Below are 22,863 nucleotides of genomic sequence, written 5' to 3'. Positions count from 1 at the left end.
TTGTGAGGAATGAGTGATTTGGAGGAGGGGGGGGGGCGGTATCTTTGGTGCGAGATATCTGATGGGAAATAATTAGGGTTGTGTGTAACAGTCTTTGTGGTTGTTTGTCCGTGATTGGTCACAATAAAACAATAAGTGGTGATTGTGGTGAGGGCAGGGATACAGTAAAGTGATAATGAGTAATGGTGCAGTGGTTACTGTAGACACATGTTAAAAAGAAAAAAAAAAAGGCCAGTGATAATGAATGTAAATGCCAGCAGTTACTGTGGAAGAAGGTCCTGGTGCAGTGAAATGATGGTGATAAACAGCGGTGACAATGGTGATAATACTGGCATAAGTAATGGTGAGGTTCACTATAACATCTCTGCAAATAATAATGTGACTGGATCATGGCAGATTTGTGGAGGTGTTTCGAAATGATGGTCTCTCTCTCTCTCTCTCTCTCTCTCTCTCTCTCTCTCTCTCTCGTCTTCACACATACGTTCAGATATGACCAACTCAGCGGGGAAGCGGTAATGGAGGTCGAAGGAACATTTCTTCAATGTATAGTAAGTCACCTAGCGAACGCGAAGGCTACGGGGCAAACATCATCAAAAAGTCCATCCATCTTTTCAAGACTTTGATTCAATAGTGAACAAGGTTAAAGAATCCAAACAAAGTACGTATATCAACTACAAGATGCTCTGCTGGTAAACTGTTTCCTTTTACTTCAAAATCTGAAATTCAAGGTCACAAGGTTAATCCATCATACGACTAAGGAATGAGACAGCCCGCGATACCCTAAGTTGTCTAAGTTTTGAAGGCTATACTTTTTTACTGGACTATGGTTAAGTTCCAGACATTTTACGTTAGCCTAGCTCACACTGAGGCTAGCCAAGCGTACATATATTTTTCCTAATGGAGATTTCAATCGCGTCCTAAAGTCCATATGGAGGCCACCCAGCCCTAAAATGAAACATATAGAGTAGGAGAAATGACAGAAATAATAATCACAGAGTTCTGGAGAAGGAGCAAATTAGGCGTTTAAAAAAGAAAAAGGAAGCCAAGTGATAATTGTTAGGAAAGTCTTAAAAAAGTTTCCATTTTTGAAGCTTTGCGATGGAAGGAAAGCAAAAGACATCACCACTACCCAACGCTTTAGTTGACAAATGGCCCGACACAGGTATCGTCTGACGTAAGGTCAATACGTGATGACGTTGAGGTCAATATGTGACCTAGCTCATTAATGGTAGGGAGACACAGGCAGCCACCACCATCTAAGGAGCAAAGACCACATTAGTCTCTAAAGAACAGGGAAAGTTGTTTCGTCAATGGGAGAGAAATGGTTATTACGATCATCAGACCCGGAGAAGCGAAGGGAAAAGTAATATAATAGTTGTCAGGGAAAGCTTAGACCACAGACCAGAGCAGACGTTTCTACTCGCACTTTCCATGGACAAAGGAAGGCTTCGCCTCGCGGAAGAAGAAAATGGAAAAGAAGAAAAGAAAAAAAGAAAAAAAAATACCTTGGAATGATTTCGAGCAGAAATGAAAGATGAATGTGAGTCAGGGGGGGAAAGAAAATGTTTTTCTCTTTTTTTTTCTCTCTACGTCCCTTGCCTGAATAGCCTCAGAAGAGGAATGGTTAAACAATGGACTGGAAAAGAGATACTCTAAGAGGAAGAAGGGATATATATATATATATATATATATATATATATATATATATATATATATATATATATATATATATATATATAATATATATATATAATGCCAGCATCCCCGGAAACAATAACCTACATCATTGACTGAACAGAGACATAAGCGTCACCAGAACAGAGGCGTTAAACTGATCCAAAGAAAGAAATGGCCAAAGTCATTCCAGAAGGCGTTATCAAAGTGCCAATACTGACGTTCAGAAAGGATGGCTAGATGAGGCATTGCGATTAGGAGGGTGTGGTCACATAAACCAGCTGGGTGCGAGATTCTGTAGGGTACAGAGCGAAGGATAAAGACACATCCAGAATGCCTGGAAGAGAGATCATGATAGCCTGGAATATGGGTTAAGGTGGGTGTAGTGTATATGTTCCAGGTCACGAAGAATGGAGAAGTTGAAGGCTCTAGCCCTTCTAACCATCTGTATGGGTTGAGGGCAATCATTCATTCCCTAAGGTCGTTACGGCCTCAATTCACCCTACCATCTGTACGGGCGGGGTTCAATCAATCCTATTAGTCGTGACGGTTCGAATCCCCTAACAACACGTACGGCCGGAGTTCAATTATTCCCTAAACGTCGAAGGTTATTATCACACTTGTGGAGTGAGGAGAGCACCAGGCGAAACAAAGGGAAACTGGTAGTTTGGAGTGACTCTGGCTTAGCAGCCAACTATGAAGCTGGCCAATCATATCTTGTCATGATTGTGATGTCACGTATTTTATTTTTTTTTTTTGATAATTCAAGATTAAGCAACGTCTAATGCTCCTACGGGGTATCTACTGCCACTAATACAATGTGGAAGAAGGTGTGTGTGTGTGTGTGTGTGTGTGTGTGTGTGTGTGTGTGTGTGGCTAAAGCCATCATGGATGTTATATTTGAGATCTGTATACGGTGTGGTAGCGGAGTGTATGGGTCTCTACCTGTATGTGTACGTGCTCGTGGGATATTCTTTACCCAATTGTAGATCGGTTTTTCAAGGAGTTTGAATACTAAACGTAGCAGGGAAATACTTTGGAGAATATTCACAAATATTCATGTCTAAGAAATATGTAAACGATTGAGTTCTATGCATTTACATATCGGAATAAACATTGATTTGAGAGTTATACGTACTTCAAATTTGGCTGAAATGGACGGTATAATGTATGGGTCCTATAATCGAGTATAATGTCTGCAATTATTCCTAATAATGATTAGAGAATGACTTAGTGATACAGTCAGGGTCCTACACATACAATGAGGGACGTTACGTGTATATATGGTGGTAACCTTAAATCTAGAGAGCCTTGCCATGTATATATATATATATATATATATATATATATATATATATATATATATATATATATATTTGTGTGTATGATAAGGAGCCTTAAAAGCTAAGCATCAATGGACAGAACTACAGGAAGGACCTTGGATGAGAGAGATCTTAACACTATAATAAAACACTGAATGAAAATACTCAGCCCTGCATCGCCCTATAACGTAGAGAAATGCATGCGTAAGATTAAGCGCCCTAATTCAAGGCCGATAGATTAAAAGCCCTAGTTCAGGGCCGATAGATTAAGAGCCCTAGTTCAGGGCCTGATAGATTAAAAGCCCTAGTTCAGGGCCGATAGATTAAGAGCCCTAATTCAAGGCCGATAGATTAAAAGCCCTACTTCGGGGCCGACAGATTAAGTGCCCTAGTTCAGGGCCGATAGGTTAAGCACCCCTAGTTCAGGGCCGATAGATTAAGCACCCTAGTTCAGGGTCAAACACTTTATCCCTTATGTCTATAGAAATCCCTTACCCTATACCACTAATTTGCAAATTAATAAAAACTAGTAGAAAAAATATTAAACACGGACTGAAGGAACTTCCCTTAAAAATACATAGCATTAATGCAATTGATTACCAGCGTAAATGTAAGTACATCCTCAATCTGTAAATTTAAGAAAGGAAAAAAAAATCTACAGAAGTAGCTAACTTCACAAGGCAGTACTGTAATTCAATACAAAAAAAAAATACTCTTAAATTTGAGAAAAAAAAAATCTTAAGTCTACATAATTTGCACACACACACAAAAAAAATCTCTCTTGAATAACTCATGAAATTCTCTTTAAGAGATTAATGGAAAAAGATCCAGCTTAGGCTAATATGGAGGAGGGGGTGGCAGAGAGAGAGAGAGAGAGAGAGAGAGAGAGAGAGAGAGAGAGAGAGAGAGAGAGAGAGAGAGAGAGAGAGAGAGATCTAGTAAACTAGGGGTTTTGTGGTTAGGTGTGGAAGGTGTGTGTAAAAGGGAAGGTATCTAATGATGGAAAAGCTTGTTCTGGAAACATCCAATGCGTCAACTGCCAATACCAATACAAGAAGGCCATGGATCGACATATATATATATATATATATATATATATATATATATATTATATATATATATATATATATACATATATATGGAATGACTGACGTCTACTTTTACTTTACATATTGTTAAATAATATCAACCAAGCTCATTAATTTGCAAATTAAAGAGTAAACAAAGCCTTATTACATACGATAACCAAAAGGGATTATGTTCCTTTTGAACTACAACTCTTCAAATATCAATTTAGAATTACTCTACATAATTCAAGTATCAAATTACTGACAATCAAAAGCAGTGGACACCTCACACTTACCAAAACAATATGTCATATCAGTCTATCATATCTTGGACAATCGTCATAAACCATCGTTCAAAATAAGAACTATTGTAGAAGAAAAAAAAAAAAAAAAAAAAAAAAAAAAATATATATATATATATATATATAATATATATATATATATATATATATATATATATATATATATATCCCATCAAACAGGATAAACGTACGATTATTAACTCAAGGTCTATAATGAACGTATCAAAAAATTCAAAGTTTTAGGTTGCTCATAAGTAAGAAATAAAACTTGCAAATCTTCGACCAAATATTGAAAAAAAAATCTCAAGCATTTAGATAAAAACTTATAAATTTACGTTTATTTTTCTCAAAAATGAATGTCATTTTCTTTTCGGTTCATTCATGGAAAATGGAGAACACATTTTCTTCTGTAAGCCATCAGATTCGCTCACTTCCGTCTTCCGTTACATCTACGGGATATTCTGGCTTTCCAAAACTTCACTACAAGAGAACTTAACCTTCGCACTTTGTGAAAGGCTAGAAAAGCACAAAAATGTATCCTCACGACAAAAATCATATTAGTTCCCCCTCTCACATCACAACCAAATTTCTCCAGCTTCAGTAAGGAATACTGTATATATATATATATTATCTATTTTCTTTATTTTGCTTTGTCGCTGTCTCCCGCGTCTGCGAGGTTGCGCATTTTATATTGCATTTTGTAGCTACTTGTATTTTAACTTTCTAAAATGGATATATTAATTATATATATAATATATATATATATATATATATATATATATTGCAAATATTTTATATATATATAATATATATATATATATATTCAAATATATATATATATATATACACATATATTATATATATATATATATTATATATATATATATATATATATATATATATATATAATTTTTCTTTCATACAATTCGCTATTTCCCGCGTTAGAGAGGTAGCGTTAAGAACAGAGGACTGGGCCTTTGAGGGAATATCCTCACCTGGCTCCCTTCTCAGTTCCCTCTTTTGGAAAATTAAAAAAGAAAACGAGAGGGGAGGATTTCCAGCCCCCCGCTCCCTCCCCTTTTAGTCGCCTTCTACGACACGCAGGGAATACATGGGAGGTATTCTTTCTCCCTTATCCCCAGGGATATATATATATACATATATATTTAAAGAAAAAATAAACTTCCTTATATCGGAACGCAGTTGTCATGGAACTACGCTTTCACACACACACTTAAAAAAAAAAAAAAAAGGAAAAAAAGACTTTTTTGACAAAACAGGTGATTTCACAGCTCCCTTCCATCATACTACAATGCAACATTTTTTCCTCCTCTTTCAAATAAGAGGAAGTCGAGAATTTCCCCGTTGGTAGAACAATGGGTAGCAATATTCAGCTCCTCCTGAATAAAAGACAACATACTTCTTTTCAACAATAGCCCCCCCAAAAAAGGGGGAGTCCTACAAACATATTCACTCAATACAAAATTCATGAAAAAGGGAAAATGTATTCTGTTGTGTATAGAATAAGAGGAGGGGGGAGGGGTGCTTTATACACCTTGTTTGATCTTGTTGAACTTGTATGTTAACCTCTACAACCTAATCGCTATTCAGAATTCTTATCTTAAGCATGAACAATATATCTAGAAACTTTAAAAGCCCTGACTATTACAATGCTTGGAGCAAGCATTTCTTCGCCATGAACAGCAAGCAAGGCAAACGGGTCACTTAACACATGGAAGTCTTCCACAGGATGAACGCCCCAGGTCGCTTGAACGGAAAAAGAGATCTAGAGAACGCGTACATCAACCTGAGGGACCAAAACTTGAACGCGTACTTCGGGTAGCCCTTGTGTCCGTAAATGGTGGACGGAAGATGGCTTATCTACCACAAGCGGGCTGAGATCTGATGGTAGCTGATAACAGGAAGGGCGCCAGTGCCCTACAGCCAAGCTAAAGGGTGTTTCTCCCTACGTGAGATGTAGCGTAAGACCGCACCATCAACCATGCTACCAAAACTCAGGAAGTGGTTAGACAGGAAGCGAAGGTACGACCCCTTGAAGCACGACGTTACTACCCTCCGAGTGTAATGGCATGACCTTTGACCTTAGAGAGAGAGAGGAGAGAGAGAGAGAGAGAGAGAGAGAGAGAGAGAGATCTACTGTACTCCTGTAATGAACCAAACTACAATAAAAGGGGGGTAATCTTAACCCTTAAATAAACCAATAGGGGGGCACAGTCGTAACAACCCCCCCTAAAATAAACCAAATTAACCTAACCTAACCACTTCCTCTCATTATAAACCAAATAAGAAGTTACTGTGCATTAAAACTAGAGAGAGAGAGAGAGAGAGAGAGAGAGAGAGAGAGAGAGAGAGAGAGAGAGAGAGAGAGCTACGGTAACCCACAGCCAACCCAAAAATACAGAGATCAGAACCCATGATAAACAAACACAAAAAGAAAGACCTACCATTACCCCAGTAGATAACCCAAAACGGATATCGTACGTATTGAAAACCAAAACGAGAGCCATCGTACCCGCCCTATGGTGGATAAAGGAACACTCAGAATACCGTACCTCCGTTGACAAGCTCTCCGTCCTGTAGCTGGATAGCCACCCCGAAGCCACCCAGCTTGACCGGAGCGCTGTTCTCCTTGCAGGCCAGCAGGACACAGTGGGGCTTGATGTCTCGGTGGATAATGTCGTTCTCGTGACAGTATAACAGAGCTTCCAGGATCTGGCGCATGTAGTGGCTGCGAAGGAGCGAGACTAGGATTAGTGTGAGGGGAAGAGGACATTGGGGACATTGTAATGTGAGGGAAGAGGTTTGTGGACAAAGAGGATTCTGAATAATCATTCACTCAGTTGTCTGTGTATACGACAATTAGACTGTGGTTGTTGCGCTGAACATCAACTATGGGACGAGGGATCTCAGGTGGTAAGAAGGCGAGGATGGTGTTTCATTGTAATTAACTCCCAAAATAAAGCAGAATACTGGCTGGGTCGGCAGAGTAAAGATTTGAGGAAAAAAAAAGGGTAATTCAAAAACCTCTCATGACCAAGTACATGAGCATCCATCACCCATCACTCAACATCCACTTTCATTCATACCCACATCAGCCTAGAATTTACTTCCTTACACTCTTTCGCACACTCCCACAACTTCTGCTTCAAGAAGAGTGCTACTCCTTCCTTAGCTCTTGTCCTCTCACCAACCCCTGACTATACTCCTAAGACACTTCCAATCCATTCTTCCCCTTTACCTTTGTTTCACTCAGAGCCAGAGCATCCAGGTTCCTTCCCTAAACATGCTACCTATCTCTCCCCTCTTCTTCTTCTCGAGGTTTACATCCACGCACATTGACACACCCCAGCCTGAGGCTTCGAGGAGGATGAAACTCCCCGCTTGACTTCTCCTCCTCCTGTTCCTTCAGTATTATCATTATATTTTCAGTAGTCAAAGCAATTCTGTAATCCACTGACGGAGGGAAAGAATAGTACATTCATATTCATGAATGTACTATATTTATGAATGTACTCTACGGTGATCTATCTGAGATAGCCACATCAACAATGTCCCCTTGTGGTCTACTGAAGGGGCAACCAGGAGGGTGTCTTACACACTCTTATTACACTGACTTCCACCCTTATATACGGGGGTTAACACTTTCTTTGGTACATGTGAGCTATCTACAGACATGAAATTCATAAATACGTACATTTGTACACATAAATATGTACATATACAAGTACACACAAAACACAGAAAATGATAAAATACACATGTTAATATCTAACACATATCAACACACACGCAAACAAAGGCAAACATACATGAATACACAAACCCACAAGAACCAGACAAGCAAGCATACTTGCACATACAAAGGAACAACATACGTAAACAGGCATATAAAACACACAGAATACCATCCCGTAAATCCTCCTGTATATATCCCAATTCGTCCCACCCCAAAAAAAAACAATAAGCCATAAATTACCCAATATATAAGAGCTTGGCTGTAAAAGCTCTTTTGGCCTGGCTATAAATACGATGCGGTCTTTCTTTTACCACAACACGCCACGCAAGCTACCACAGATTTGCTTCCCCCCTTCCTCAAAGCCTCGTTCCTCAAGCAATCTCTCTCTCTCTCTCTCTCTCTCTCTCTCTCTCTCTCTCTCTCTCTCTCTCTCTCTCTCTCTCTCTCTGCGTACATAAGGAGGGCAACTCTCTACACACGACCCACTCCATGCCCTCTCGTAATACATGTTCCCATCATACATACAACTTGAAGTCGTTCGAAGACCTGTTCTAGAAACTAATGACAACTGAAAAAAAAAAAAAAAGGAGACAATGTGGCTGTTGTTACAATCATCTCTGAACCCTACGAAAAATATCTCGAGTGCACACAATATTTAACAAAACCACGAATGCATTCCAACGTGCAAAACTACTCATGTATACCGTCTGAAAATATTCTAATCATACAAATTCTCTCACAGAAAACTGCGTAAAAGAGAAATAAACCTCACAAAACAAGTGAAATACATCTTACAAAGCATAGTCATATAAAGTCTTACAAAAACTACTTAAAGAATAATTTACAAAACTACTAAATTAGTTAGCCCATCAAATACAATGTATTTAGAAAACTACTTAAAGATGCAATCTATCTCGAAAAACAATCTAGAATTTGATTCCTTGAGGATAAACATTTACTTTTACGGTAATCATCATTAATCCTTTAATATCAGACCTTGTTTAATATATAATAAATTCTATCACCATACATTTCCCAGTGTCGCTAGTGTTCCGGACGATTCTAGGGCCAGTGTTCATAAATATAATAGTACGGGTTACACACCAATTAAAATCAACGCTTTCATGATATAGCAATGAGCATCCATTTTTCTATTAGCTTTGAGAAAAATCCAAATGCGTTTATCAGCTTTTTAAAAAAATTCCAGAGACGGCACTGGCTGAGCACTTTCACATGGGGCGATAATGGTCGTTTAAACTGTCAATATATCGTTGTGTCGTTACTTTACTTAGACAACTCTCAGTTAATTTATAGACGTCAAGAAATTGTTACGTGAACACCCCAGTGAACTGCCTAACCTAATTGAAAATCCTATTATTCAAAGAATAACTTCAAAGAGAGAATGAGAGAGAGAGAGAGAGAGAGAGAGAGACAGACAGACAGAAGAAGAAGACGGGACAGGACAGACAGACAGACAGACTCTTAACTGACATACGAAATCAATCTTCCATATTGGTATTTCTCTGAGAAAATCGGTCTTTCATACTTCAGCTACACTAACCTATGAATCACTGTTCTCTTCCACTCTCACTAAACAGCCTCGTTAGGCCCCCAGTGGTCTGTTGGCGTTTCAATTCATAGTGTTTAACTACATATAAAGGAGAGACAAGCACTCAAATATGCAAACCTCAAACTAATACGACCAAGAAGTTACTTTTGTGTCATAAAACTAATTTGAAACAAGACCTATATATATTATTTAATGATTATCACTATTATACTCTCAATTTGTTTTTTTCAATTTTCGTCTGGACAAAGACTTCGCCATGTCGCAAAGTTGTAAAAAATAATCCCCCCTAAACATCTATACCTCTGAGGATTGGGGTATAAAAAAGGGAGGGGGGGGATTCGACTTTGGCTTGGGAGACGACATCCCAAACCAAAACAATGATAATGGATATTCCATGAAGTCCCTCTGAGGGTGCTAAGATCTCTCTCTCTCTCTCTCTCTCTCTCCTCTCTCTCTCTCTCTCTATCTATCTCTTCTTTCCAGACCACTGACGTGACTCTCTATCTATCTATCTATCTATCTATCTATCTATCTATCAGTCCCAGGGCCACACACTTAACAACGACTGTGTAGACTCTATCTACATCTATCTTCTATCTTTATCTATCATCCAGGGCCACAACTTAACAAGACTGGTAGACCCACTCACACCCCGCTCGCTCGAAAGTTGTGTCCCTCTTAACAACAAACTACCTCGATCCCCCTCGTTACCTGAGGAGGAGGAAGAAAGCCTCGTGACACATCCTTCAAACCCCCCCTGCCCCTCTGACCCCTGGAGCACCTTACCTGGCCACTGCCTCGCTGTAGACGAAGCCAGACATCGCACGCTTGACGATCTCGAAGCACAGGTCCGCCCCGTCCATGCTGTCGAAAGAAGGACAGAATTCAGTTTCCTGCAAAAGTCTTATTACTAAAGGGTGAGGGAGTGAGGTGAGGGAGGGAGGAGGGAGGGAGGAACTTAAAATCTGGGGTGATAATGGCCGACGCCCCGCCCCGGGGGAGAATGGGACGACGGGGAGAAGGGAGACAGGAAGGGAGAGGGAGTTGGGGGGGAGTGGGAGTTTCAAGAGGGGGGCGATGGATGGATGGGAACCAGGAACCAACAATCAATAAAGTGGAATTTATGACCACAGGAAACGGACTCTGATGATTTTTTGGGGTTTGCCAGGGGTGAGTGGCGGGAGAGAGGGACGGAAAGAGAGAGAGAGGAGGAAGAGGGTGAGAGAAAGGAAGAGCATGAATAGAGGAAAAGGGGAGAGAAGGTGCGGATACAAGGGATGGAGGCCTTGGGGAGAAGAAGAAGAAGAAGAAGGAGGGAGCCAGAAGGAAGCAAAACAAAAGCAAGACGGAAGAAGCCACGAAATGGAATGGAGTGAGGTGACTGAAAGGAGAGATGGAAAAGAGAATAAGAGAATCCAGTTGAGGTGGAATGGGAGAGTGGAGCGAGTCGTGGAGGGGGATAGGAAAAGGGTGATAGGATGGGATAGGAGCTTGTCCCGTGCCAGGAAAGGGATGGAAAGAGCGAGTCAAAATGGGATAGAGGGTTGTGGGTAGAGAATGGAAAAGCAAGCGACAGAGTTGGGGAAAAATATCGTCGTGTTGGTGTGGGCAAAGCCTTAGCTGCGCAGGAGGCACACACACACACACACACACACACACACACACACACACTGTCAAGGAGAACTGTGGCGACGGAGAATTCAAAAGAGGAAGGGGTTCCGCTTACTGCACGTCAGCCACGTCTGTGCCTGGTGACGCACGCCTACCCTTATGGGAGGGTGGGTCCTGTGACGCTTGGGGGGGGAGAGAGAGAGAGAGAGAGAGAGAGAGAGAGAGAGAGAGAGAGAGAGAGAGAGAGAGAGAGAGAGAGAGACGAAGCACAACCAACACTCACAGAACACAAGAGACCGACTTCGTCACAAGCATCATATATATATATATATTCCTATGAGTCCACGGGGAAAATGAAACACGAAAAGTTCCCAAGTGCACTTTCGTGTAATAATCACATCATCAGGGGAGACACAAGAGAGAAATACAACAGTCAGTTTGACGAGACATAAACAAACTACTGCACCCTAAAACCTCTCTCTCTCTCTCTCTCTCTCTCTCTCTCTCTCTCTCTCACACACACACACACTCTTTCTCTTTCTCTTCTCTCTCTTTTTCTTTTCAACACTCGTGTCATGTCTCCCTGCAGCCTGGGAGGGGGTCGTACAAGATGCATACACAGAGGGAGAGTCCACCTCAGAGCCCGTGTTGCGGGTTGACCCGACATCAACCCTACGCTCCCACCAGTGAGGGAGCGCAGGATGACGTGCTGGCGACTATGTGACTTTTAAAAAGAAATTTAATGAAAACAGAAACGCGCGTAATTCATTATTTCCTATTTCAATCATGGATTCCTTTTTTTATATCTAAGGTATACTCCATCTTCCTGAGTTCCAATGTAATATATAAAAAAAAAAGTCTTATTTCAAAAGAATATGACTGTACGGCTTTTGTTTAGGGTTCAGTGAAGTATACCCACAACACTGCTTCCAGGTAAACAGTTCTTCCTCTCAGTACGATGATGAAATATATAATATATATATATAATATATATATATATATATATATATATATATATATATATATATATATATATAATATATATATGTATATATCCCTGGGGATAGGGGATTAAGAATACTTCCCACGTATTCCCTGCGTGTCGTAGAAGGCGACTAAAAGGGGAGGGAGCGGGGGGCTGGAAATCCTCCCCTCTCGTTTTTTTTTTTTTTAAATTTTCCAAAAGAAGGAACAGAGAAGGGGGCCAGGTGAGGATATTCCCTCAAAGGCCCAGTCCTCTGTTCTTAACGCTACCTCGCTAACGCGGGAAATGGCGAATAGTTTGAAAGAAAGAAAGATATATATATATATATTACGTCTACAAGGAATCAGATACGGTTGGGAGCAATTCAAGCCTCCACTAAGATTACTGTTAGTGAGTCAGAAACACCCTTGTCAGAGCTAAGAACAACATCTAACAATAGCTAACTGCTCATTGAAGTTTATCTTCACGAGGCTGTGTTGACTCATACTGCACAGGATACACACACAGTGCGTTGCCGGTACGTATAATTTCGTCACCAGTGCTTGGGACAACACACTAGCCTCCTAGACGGTCACTGACTGTAATACACTGGCGAAAGACGATGAAAACAGACTTTGGGCGCGCACCAAGGCGTCGAAGGAAGATGGGGTTATCCATGAAGAGACATGAGAACACAAAATCCCACAGCAAAACATCATATTCAAATCAATTCTCGGCGCAAACTGATACATAATCTACATGGAACAGACACGAAAAAAATGGTGTTTTGTATGATAATTCCAGACCTTCAAGAGGCTACTAGGGTATGAGGATTTGAATAATATATCGTATGAGGCCATTCTGACAAGTTTATCAAAGAAGAACTTTATGATAAGGAACTGACACTTGGGTACACAGACTTGGACAGCACACGTCTGTGATAAACACGAGGCTGTCAGACAACACAAAGGGTAGGCAGGAAACATGAATGAGTGGTCAGCACACTTCAACAAATTCACCAACACATCTAGAGTGAAGCACAGATCATACACTCTCAGAAATACTGAGAGAGCTCCTGGGGGAACCAAGGCATTAATAAAGTTGAGGGAAGTAGGTGTGGGCTGTAGAGAATGAAGTAAAACGGACATGAAAGAAGCGGTGTAAGACCCCCACTCCACTTTCTGGATATACGTATTGATAGCGCCTTGTTGCGACTGAATCTTTCCCTTGGAAAGGACTTAAGAAAGGGCGACAAGTGTGAAAGTACAGAGAGAGCAATGGGAATAGATCACAATGGTGAAAACATTTAACAAAAGTCTCCTGTGACGTTGTCATTATAGGAAAGTTAAGGAAATTACACGCGATGCCCACACTTAAGAGGCGTAACAGAGACAACTGGAATACAAATGAGTGAATAACAAGTGGATTGGAAAATAAAGAGCAATGTGAATGACATGTGAAAAAAAGAATACAGGGACAAAAATCCTTGTACAGCATCAAATACAAATACAGAATACATAGAATATAGAGAATATGGGATATACGTGGAGGCTAGGGTAAGGCATTAGAATCCACTCTACCTCTTGCATTAGAGGAGGATAGCAGAGAGAAAGTGCGAGGCTGGACAGGGGGAAAGTCGAGAGTGGACAGGGACACAGGTGCTGAAATTCCTGAGGTGGATAAAAGAGAAGGAAGATAAACAGAGGAGGAGGAGGAGGAGGAGTGGAGTGCATTTGCTTCTGTAGAATAAGGGTGTGTAAGCTACGTGTTCAGTGTGAATATAAATCTAAGTTATTTTACAATAATCTTCGTATAAGGAACTACTTAAATAACACTACACCGAGCCATCACTGATACAGTATGCAAGTCATAGGAGTGGAAATGAAAAACAAGTTAATTAAAGATATTAAATGATAAGTCTACCTTAACATAGTGAAGAATATCATCATACAACTCCAAGACTCTTTTGAATGGGTCGTTTCTAGAACTTCAAGGCTGCGCTCCACACAGGAGCAGGGAAGTGTTGGTTGGATTCCACCGGAGCAAGTAGGTTCACAATGGCACTGTACTCCTTTCCTTCCACTAGCGAAGATAAAGCCTCACCGAAGGGCGACTTTATCTCACAGTGTCACCACTTGCAAGTGCGGTCCCGCAACACATATTCACAAATACGTCCATGAAAAATATACGCAAGTCTAAGTAGGTTTTTCCCAATGGCTTCATAAACGATGAGGAATATACAAACGTCACATTTCTGTCAGTCAAAGATGAAAATAACTGACATCATACTGAAATTACACTTCTAACATTGACATGGCACGTAGAAAATGCAAAATGAAAAGTAAGCAGATGCGCGTAATTTCATTTTCTTTCTAATCTGCAGTTTTTTTTTGGGGGGGGACTTCGACGTAGGCAGGCAAACTGGGCACACGTCTGTACATAATTCAGCCTCAAGTTTAGCGTAAGTCACAGAGAAACTTGAAAAGTTACGGCGATGCGGGTTGATTAATGGGAAAGTTACGGCGATGCGGGTTAATGAATGGGAAAGTTAATGTCTTCAAGTTGAAACATGATGTTTCCCAGGAGAATCAGTTTCTACAGACTGTGGGACAGGAATAGCTTTCAATAGACCACTGGCCTGAAAAAATTGGTTAATAACTTGTGAACCAGGAAAAAAAAATACGGTCTAATAGCCTGTGGGCCAGGGGGAAAAAATATATGGTTTAATAGCTTGTAGGCCAAGTAAAAAGAAAAATAGTTTAACAAATAGTGGCCAGAAAAAGATGAAATCAGTTGGCCAAGAACAAAATTTCTCACACTTATCCTAATAGCCCTGGCATTATCTGCAGACGCGGACCCCAGTCGTTTAAACCCACACAAACGTCTCGAATTACCTTAACCATGTATGAAGCTGGTTCACCTCATTCGACCCGTGTGGTTGGTGCGTGGTAAGAAATGAATTTTGTCCTAGGACTTCCGTGTGTGGCACGGTGTTCTCCTAAGTCCCTGAGAGCACGACGGTACGACCCTTGAGCACGACGGTACAACCCTTAGCACGACAGCACGACCCTTGAGCATGAGTTTACGACCCTTAAAGCACTAAAGTGAGATCATTGAGCACGACGGTGCGACCCTTGAGCACGACGGTATAATCCTTGGGCACGACGGTACGACCCTTGGCACGACCGTACGACCCTTAGCACACGGTACGACCCTTGAGCACGACGGTACGACCCTTGAGCACGACGGTACGACCACACGCGACGACCTTGAGCACGACGCACGACCCTTGAGCATGAGTTTACGACCCTTAAAGCACTAAAGTGAGATTATTGAGCACGACGGTACGACCCTTGAGCATGAGTTTACGACCCTTAAAGCACTAAAGTGAGATCCTTGAGCACGACGGTACGACCCTTGAGCACGACGGTATAATTCTTGGGCACGACGGTACGACCCTTGGGCACGACGGTACGACCCTTGAGCACGACGGTACGACCCTTAAGCACAACGGTACGACCCTTGAGCACGACGGTACGACCCTTGAGCACGACGGTACGACCCTTGAGGACGACGGCACGACCCTTGAGCACGACGGCACGACCTTTGAGCACGGTAACCACAAGGTACGAACCAGCCCAACCCCGGGGGGAAACCCTCCCGAAACCTTTCAGGGCAGGCGGCAACCTCAACCTGGGGGCCCCCGGGCGTTTTGGGGGGGAAGGAGCCTTCCCCCACTTAACCAAAAAAGGGGAAAAATGAAACACTTTTTTTTAAACCCGGGTAAAATGGAACGAAAACTGGCCCGTTTTTTTTTTTTTTGGGGAAAAGTCTTTGGCCCTTTTTTTAAAAAAAGGGGGGGTTAACCCCAGGTTTCCCACCCTTGAAAAAAAAAAAGAAATATTAACTTTTACAAAAGGGCCCCCACACACTACAACTTTGAAAACAAACCCGGTTCCCCTTGAAAGAAAGAAAAATTAAAAAATACCTTTTTCCCAAGGAGAAAAAGGGGAGGAAAAAGGGAGAGAGAGAAAAGAAAGAGAGAGAGGGGAAAAACCGGCAGCGTTTTTAAACGGTAAATGAGCAGATGGGACCCAAAAACAAACACACCACCCGCCCCAAAAAAAAAAAAAGGGGGACACGCATGGGGCCCCCTCGAACCCACCTCGCCTCTCCCACTCGAGTTACAAAAACTCAGGGTAAACTTATGATCTGGGGGAAACACATCGACAGTGTTTTCCACTTATGAGGTTACTAATGTCATGATAACCAACATGTTGATTCATATCAATTTCTCAACCCTGATATGAGTCGATTCACATCATCTCTAGCCATTACTGGGTATGTGACGACCAAGGACTTTGAGGGGGGACAAATACTGCAATAGATTCTTGACCATACCAAACACCGTTTTCTATGCTATACATGACTTCCTCTGAACTAACATCTCGTTTTCTCCTTACGTGTAATGTATTTAAACACAAGATTTCCTTTAAACCAACATCTCGTTTTCTCCTTACGTGTAATGTATTTAAACAAACATAAGATCTCCTCTGAACTAACATCTCGTTTTCTATCTAAGACTAAAGCGTCTAACATATACAGACTTTCCTTTGAATGAACATCTCGTTTTCTGAGGAAGTGTAATGCACCAAAATAACAAGGATTTGTCTTGAAAAAATTCTCAGGGTCTGTTTTACCTACCACTTTATATGGACTTGTCGCTATATTCTCCATCCCTGAGTGCCACTAACTTCCCACGAGAACGCTATTTCTAGCGGCTAAATCTGTGCTTAATTCGCCATAGCGTTTTATAACACACCGCTACAACTTATCTCGAAACATTCTCTGCCATTCTATTAGTTCATCTTAACACGTGTTCTATCACTGAACTAACAAGGTAGGGCTTACTTGTTCCTTCCAATAGTCTATGTCAATTAAGCATTGCTATAATGTATTTCCGTTTTTTGATAATTTTCCTACGTTTCCATACGTATATGATGAAGATTTATATAAACCTAGTGATTCGATTTCATTCAAGGTTCATTACACCTCACCGTTTTCTATTGGTTCGCCAACTCTTTACTCACTTGTCCGAAATAGCCTCAATGTTCCCTACTAGTAACTTGAAGTATACTAGCATAAATAAGTCCCTCTAACTTGAACTCTACTAGTAACTTGAAGTATACTAGCATATATAAGTCCCTCTAACTTGAACTCTACTAGTAACTCGAGGTATACTAGCATATATAAGTCCCTCTAACTTGAACTCTACTAGTAACTGAAGTATACTAGCATAAATAAGTCCCTCTAACTTGAACTCTACTAGTAACTTGAAGTATACTAGCATATATAAGTCCCTCTTACTTGAACTCTACTAGTAACTTGAAGTATACTAGCATATATAAGTCCCTCTAACTTGAACTCTACTAGTAACTTGAATTCTACCAGTCTGCACAAGTCGTAAAGTCCCGCTAACCTAATCTGTACTAAAGTTCGCGCGGAACTTTATCTAAAAGTTTACCGCGGGCTAACATGACCCAGACCTACTGGGCTAGTCTCGGGTTTCTTCCATAAACGTTACTAAAGGATCTTCAGTGTTCGTGTCACTGGATTTATTTCCAGTGGAAACCAGTCCAGATTTACCGTCCCCATCTCTCATTCGTTCTTGGCTCATCTCATCCCCACCTCTTTGCACTGGCGGAGAACACCAGTGTGGAGAACCCCATCTCCCGTTTCTTACAACTATCTTGTGAATATCAGCGAGAACAAAAGAACACAGAATCTTGTGATATTCACCTATGCTATTCTCCATTTAAGAACTGTTCTTCATCCTATCTTCGGGGGGGAGCTGCTATCTCTATTCAGCTCACTCCTTTTAATATCCAGTGGCTGAAAAGTGGACCCCTCCCCTGGACCAACTGATTCGTCCAGATTACGTATTCATAAACCTTCGTTTTAAGATCCCGCTTTCGTCCGTTCCTCTCCTCCTACCATGTGTTATCTCAAAAAACTCATTAATATATATACGTCCAGGTCGGGCCACATCTGTGTTCTGCCACTTGCTAAGTCGATTTTCTTCCTCTCTTTTTTCCTTCTGTCATTTCGGTTTTTCTCCGAGTTCTAAATTGGCATGTCAAGTAAACAATGTCCTTCATAGCTATTTTGCAATCGTGTTGATAGAAGAAATCATTTGGCTTTTTTTTTTTTTACGCGAAATTATTTCTTATCCCACTTTAGGCATATGTAGTCTGTGCAACCAACTACATATTTCCACAAATTTTGACGTTCTTCTGCCAACACTAATACTCTCTTACTTTTTAATACACTTTTTTTTTTTTATTTTTCCCAACGCTACACTCATCTCACACATCCCTATTTCCTCTGAGATATCTGGTCTCTATGGCCACAATTTTCACAATGCTCTGACTTCATTCATATTCTAATGCCTCTTTTTTGGACGCATCTCAAACTTCATCATCTCTTGTGTTATCTGACGTCGTCCCAATGACGCGCACATGCATCGAAATTTTTGCCATCCCCGGAAAAAAGAAGTTAAAAAAAAATGACTTACGTCCATCGTTTGTGGTTCATTTGAACGAAAGCCAGGGTAAAAAATCGCTAATACGTTCAGATCTGAATTGGATCTCGCGATATATTCACTGGGTTTCGTCTCCATTCAGTTATCTGGCTTCACATTCCTACTATTCTTTCCCGACCCATTCAGGCGTAAGGGAGATTAGAAAGGACACACACAAAAAAAGTTTATGGTTCTATTCAGCAGCGTTCAATCCGAAATCTGACGTTGATTTAAGATCTCATTATATAAGGAACTGTTTAGAAAGAAAAATTGTATGACCTCTCAAATAACATAGTATAACACGAAGTTCTTTACCTGTAAATAATCTTATTATATATATATATACATATATATCTCTTTCTTTCATACTATTCGCCATTTCCCGCATTAGCGAGGTAGCGTTAAGAACAGAGGACTGGGCCTCTGAGAGAATATCCTCACCTGGCCTCGTTCTCTATTCCCTCTTTTGGAAAAATTAAAAAAAAACGAGAGGGGAGGATTTCCAGCACCCCGCTCCCTCCCCTTTTAGTCGTCTTCTACGACACGCAGGGAATACGTGGGAAGTATTCTTTCTCCCCTATCCCCAGGGATACATATATATATTGTGTAGACTTAATCTTAAAAATCACATGTTTATAGTGCATGAAAAGGGCTCGCACACACATATTGATATAGGCACAAATATAAAATGAATCAATAACAAATGCATACACCAGAGATATATGTTTACACCACACACACACACACACACACACACACACACACACACACACATAAACACGCTATGTACAATGCCTACATCATCTGCACAATTCACAAAACAATTAAACGCAATTTTTAATTACTTCAGCCATAAACTCGTGGGTTGGAAACCCAATAATTGACTTCAAATGTTCCATACCTGTCTATATACATGACAGTCATAGCTCTCTCTCTCTCTCTCTCTCTCTCTCTCTCTCTCTCTCTCTCTCTCTCTCTCTCTCTCTCAACCATCTAACCTTCTTCGCTCATCCTTATCATACTACATCTGGACGCAATGCTCTGGTGAGCTTCGTAGACGCTGCGTCAAACGCAACATCTGTTTATATCCCCAACGGAAACGCAGCGTGCCTGAAATACGAGTGTTTTCCCTTACCCTTACGAACAGGACGTTACGGATACGACAACTAGCGTAAGTGGGCACGGTTCGAGTCCTTGAGTAAGACTGTACGACTTTTTCGGTCGGGGGTGGTAGAAGAGAACTCGTTAGCACGACGAAGCTACAACGCCATCATACCCTGGGTCGTTCCGTTGTGGTCTACTACCACGCCATCAAACCCTGGGTCGTACCGTCGCGCTTAACTACCACGCCATCAAACCCTGGGTCGTACCGTCGTGTTCAACTACCACGCCATCAAACCCTGGGTCGTACCGTCGTGTTCAACTACCACGCCATCAAACCCTGGGGCGTTCCGTCGTGCTCAACTACCACGCCATCAAACCCTGGGTCGTACCGTCATGTTCAACTACCACGCCATCAAACCCTGAGTCGTACCGTCGTCGTGTTCAATGTGGAGTAATCGTCGTCCTTGTGGGTGTCGTTCCGTCGTGTTCAAGGGTCGTACCGTCGTGCTCAGGGAGCATACCACGGTCGGCCGTCGTGCTCAAGGGTCGTACCGTCGTTGCTCAAGCGTCGTACCGTCGTTGCTCAAGCGTCGTACCGTCGTTGCTCAAGCGTCGTACCGTCGTTGCTCAAGCGTCGTACCGTCGTTGCTCAAGTGTCGTACCGTCGTTGCTCAAGTGTCGTACCGTCGTTGCTCAAGTGTCGTACCGTCGTTGCTCAAGTGTCGTACCGTCGTTGCTCAAGTGCCGTACCGTCGTGCTCAAGGGATCAAACCGCTATAACCCACATGAACTCTGTCCTATAACTGACACCTGTGTTGACGACAATTACGATGAAAGTTAATAACCCTCATTACGATAATGACATTCATTCGTCCTGAGCCAGTGGACGGCAGTGTATCAAGACCCGGATAAATCATACCACAATTAAGCGACAAGCACTATAAGCACGCCCCATTATAATCACCCATTTAACCAAACACGGGGTTTTCTTTCTTCTTATTTTGAAATCGCCGCTTCGATCAATACTGAGGTTAATTAGTGAATTGGCATTTGACAATGAATGGTCTAACCCCTTCTCAATGTATGATCACATTCAAGCCAACTCGCATATACGAATTGATGGAAAATACTGGACGGAGCGAAATACAATACTGTCTATCTATAGAACACTATCTGTCTATCTATACAATACTATCTATCTAAGAGGAATTTTAACACAATGCGTCTCTCCAACATTAAGCTTGTAAAAAAGGTAATTATCTAAGCTTATTAAGAGCTTGTTCGCCCAAAGGCGCTCGAATGGAGATAATGTAAAGCCACGTTACATTAGAGAGAGAGAGAGAGAGAGAGAGAGAGAGAGAGAGAGAGAGAGAGAGAGAGAGAGAGAGAGAGACAGCAGAAGAGAGAGAGACCTACATGATCCAGTATACAGGGGTCTATATTCACCTATGGCAGCTATAACAAAACAGTACGTTATTAGCAATCTTCGAGCCTAAGACCAAAAGATATAGAGATAAAAAAAAAAAATAGAGATAGAAAGGAATAGAAAAAAAAGAAACATAGCTGGAAATAAGAAAACAGAAACTGTAAACGGGTAGAAAACGTAAATACGGCGCATGTTAAAGGACTTACGGCCACACTGCAGGAAAGCGAGCAATCAACATACCCACAACACACACCCCCACACGTCTATTTCTAGTCAGTCCAATCTGTCTGTTTCTACTTGCCTCCGGGGTCGTTCTCCCTGGCGGGGCGGTACTGGCTGGCTCCTGCCCAGTTTCATTCCCTGGCAGCGCTGTCTCGCTCTTGATGATAATACAAGTTTACCCCATGTCGCTCCGGGGGAATGTTTACACGCTCGACTAGTTCAGCGTGGATGACAAGACCCACAGATGGAGAACGTGCCTAAAAGGTTATAATTTCCGACCTTAAGGGATATATCTCTCTCTCTCTCTCTCTCTCTCTCCTCTCTCTCTCTCTCTTCTCTCTCTCTCTCTCTCTCTCTCTCTCTCTCACACACACACACACACAGGGCCGGTAACATCACCCTTATGGCCCAAGGCTGAAAAGAGGGCTGCCCTCACGCCCGAAGCACCTGCAATATCAACCCTTTTGGACTGGGGTCGGAAAGGGTGCTATATGCACCTGGTGGGACAGCAATATCGCCCTTATGGAATGGGGCTGAAAAAGAGTGCTTCACGAATCTGGCAGACCTATAGTAATATCAACCTTACGGACTGGGTCAGGGATAAAGGGTGCTATACGCATTTCAGAGACCAGCTAATGTCGCCCTTACAAACTCGGGCTTGAAAAGGGTGCTATACGCACTTCAGAGACCAGCTAATATCGCCCTTACATACTCGGGCTGGAAAAGGGTGCTATACGCACTCAGAGACCAGCTAATGTCGCCCTTACAAACCCTTGGCTGGAGAGAGCTTGGCTGGGGCATCTCACATTAAGGGAGACGGTCATAGTCACCAAGAGTTGAAAAGTTTGGCAGGGGGGGGGATTAAGATGAAAGGTCGGGGAGAGAAAGGGTGAGAGAGGAGAGAGAGAGAGAGAGAGAGAGAGAGAGAGAGAGAGAGAGGAGAGAGAGGGAGAGAGAACTTCCCACTGAACCCAAGAGAAACATCAGTTAATCCACCTTCTATTCCCCCAACAGCAGCAAGAGACGAGGAAGAGGAGGAGGAGGAGGAGGGGGAAGAAGAAGAACAAGAAGAGAAGAAGAAGAAGAAGAGGAAGAAGAAGAAGAAGTGGAAAAAGAGAAAACCAAGTGGGATTGCAAGGGAAGAGAAATGAAGAGAGGCAGTAACCTCTCTCTATCTCTATCTATCTATCTATCCCTCTATCTCTCATCTATCTCATCTCTTCTTCTATCTCTCATCTCCATCTCTACACACACGTCCACCACC

At 41.8% G+C, this 22,863-nt stretch overlaps 1 protein-coding gene across 2 annotated transcripts in view; it reads right to left on the bottom strand.

Annotated features, from left to right (window-relative positions):
- The window catches only part of LOC139763093 (peripheral plasma membrane protein CASK-like), a 448,842-nt gene that overhangs the window by 67,353 nt on the left and 358,626 nt on the right, over positions 1 to 22,863 (bottom strand). For both annotated transcript variants that reach the window (XM_071688725.1, XM_071688726.1), the window contains 2 exons: positions 10,479 to 10,556; positions 6,939 to 7,114 (listed from right to left, as the gene is read on the bottom strand). In XM_071688725.1, coding sequence (XP_071544826.1) covers positions 6,939 to 7,114; positions 10,479 to 10,556 — 254 coding nt within the window. The remainder of the gene's footprint in view (positions 1 to 6,938; positions 7,115 to 10,478; positions 10,557 to 22,863) is intronic.

Source organism: Panulirus ornatus, chromosome 46 (assembly GCF_036320965.1).
Source record: "Panulirus ornatus isolate Po-2019 chromosome 46, ASM3632096v1, whole genome shotgun sequence".
Classification (NCBI taxonomy): domain Eukaryota; kingdom Metazoa; phylum Arthropoda; class Malacostraca; order Decapoda; family Palinuridae; genus Panulirus; species Panulirus ornatus.
Note: the sequence above shows the minus strand (reverse complement) of the source record. Positions and strands in the feature narration are given on the sequence as shown.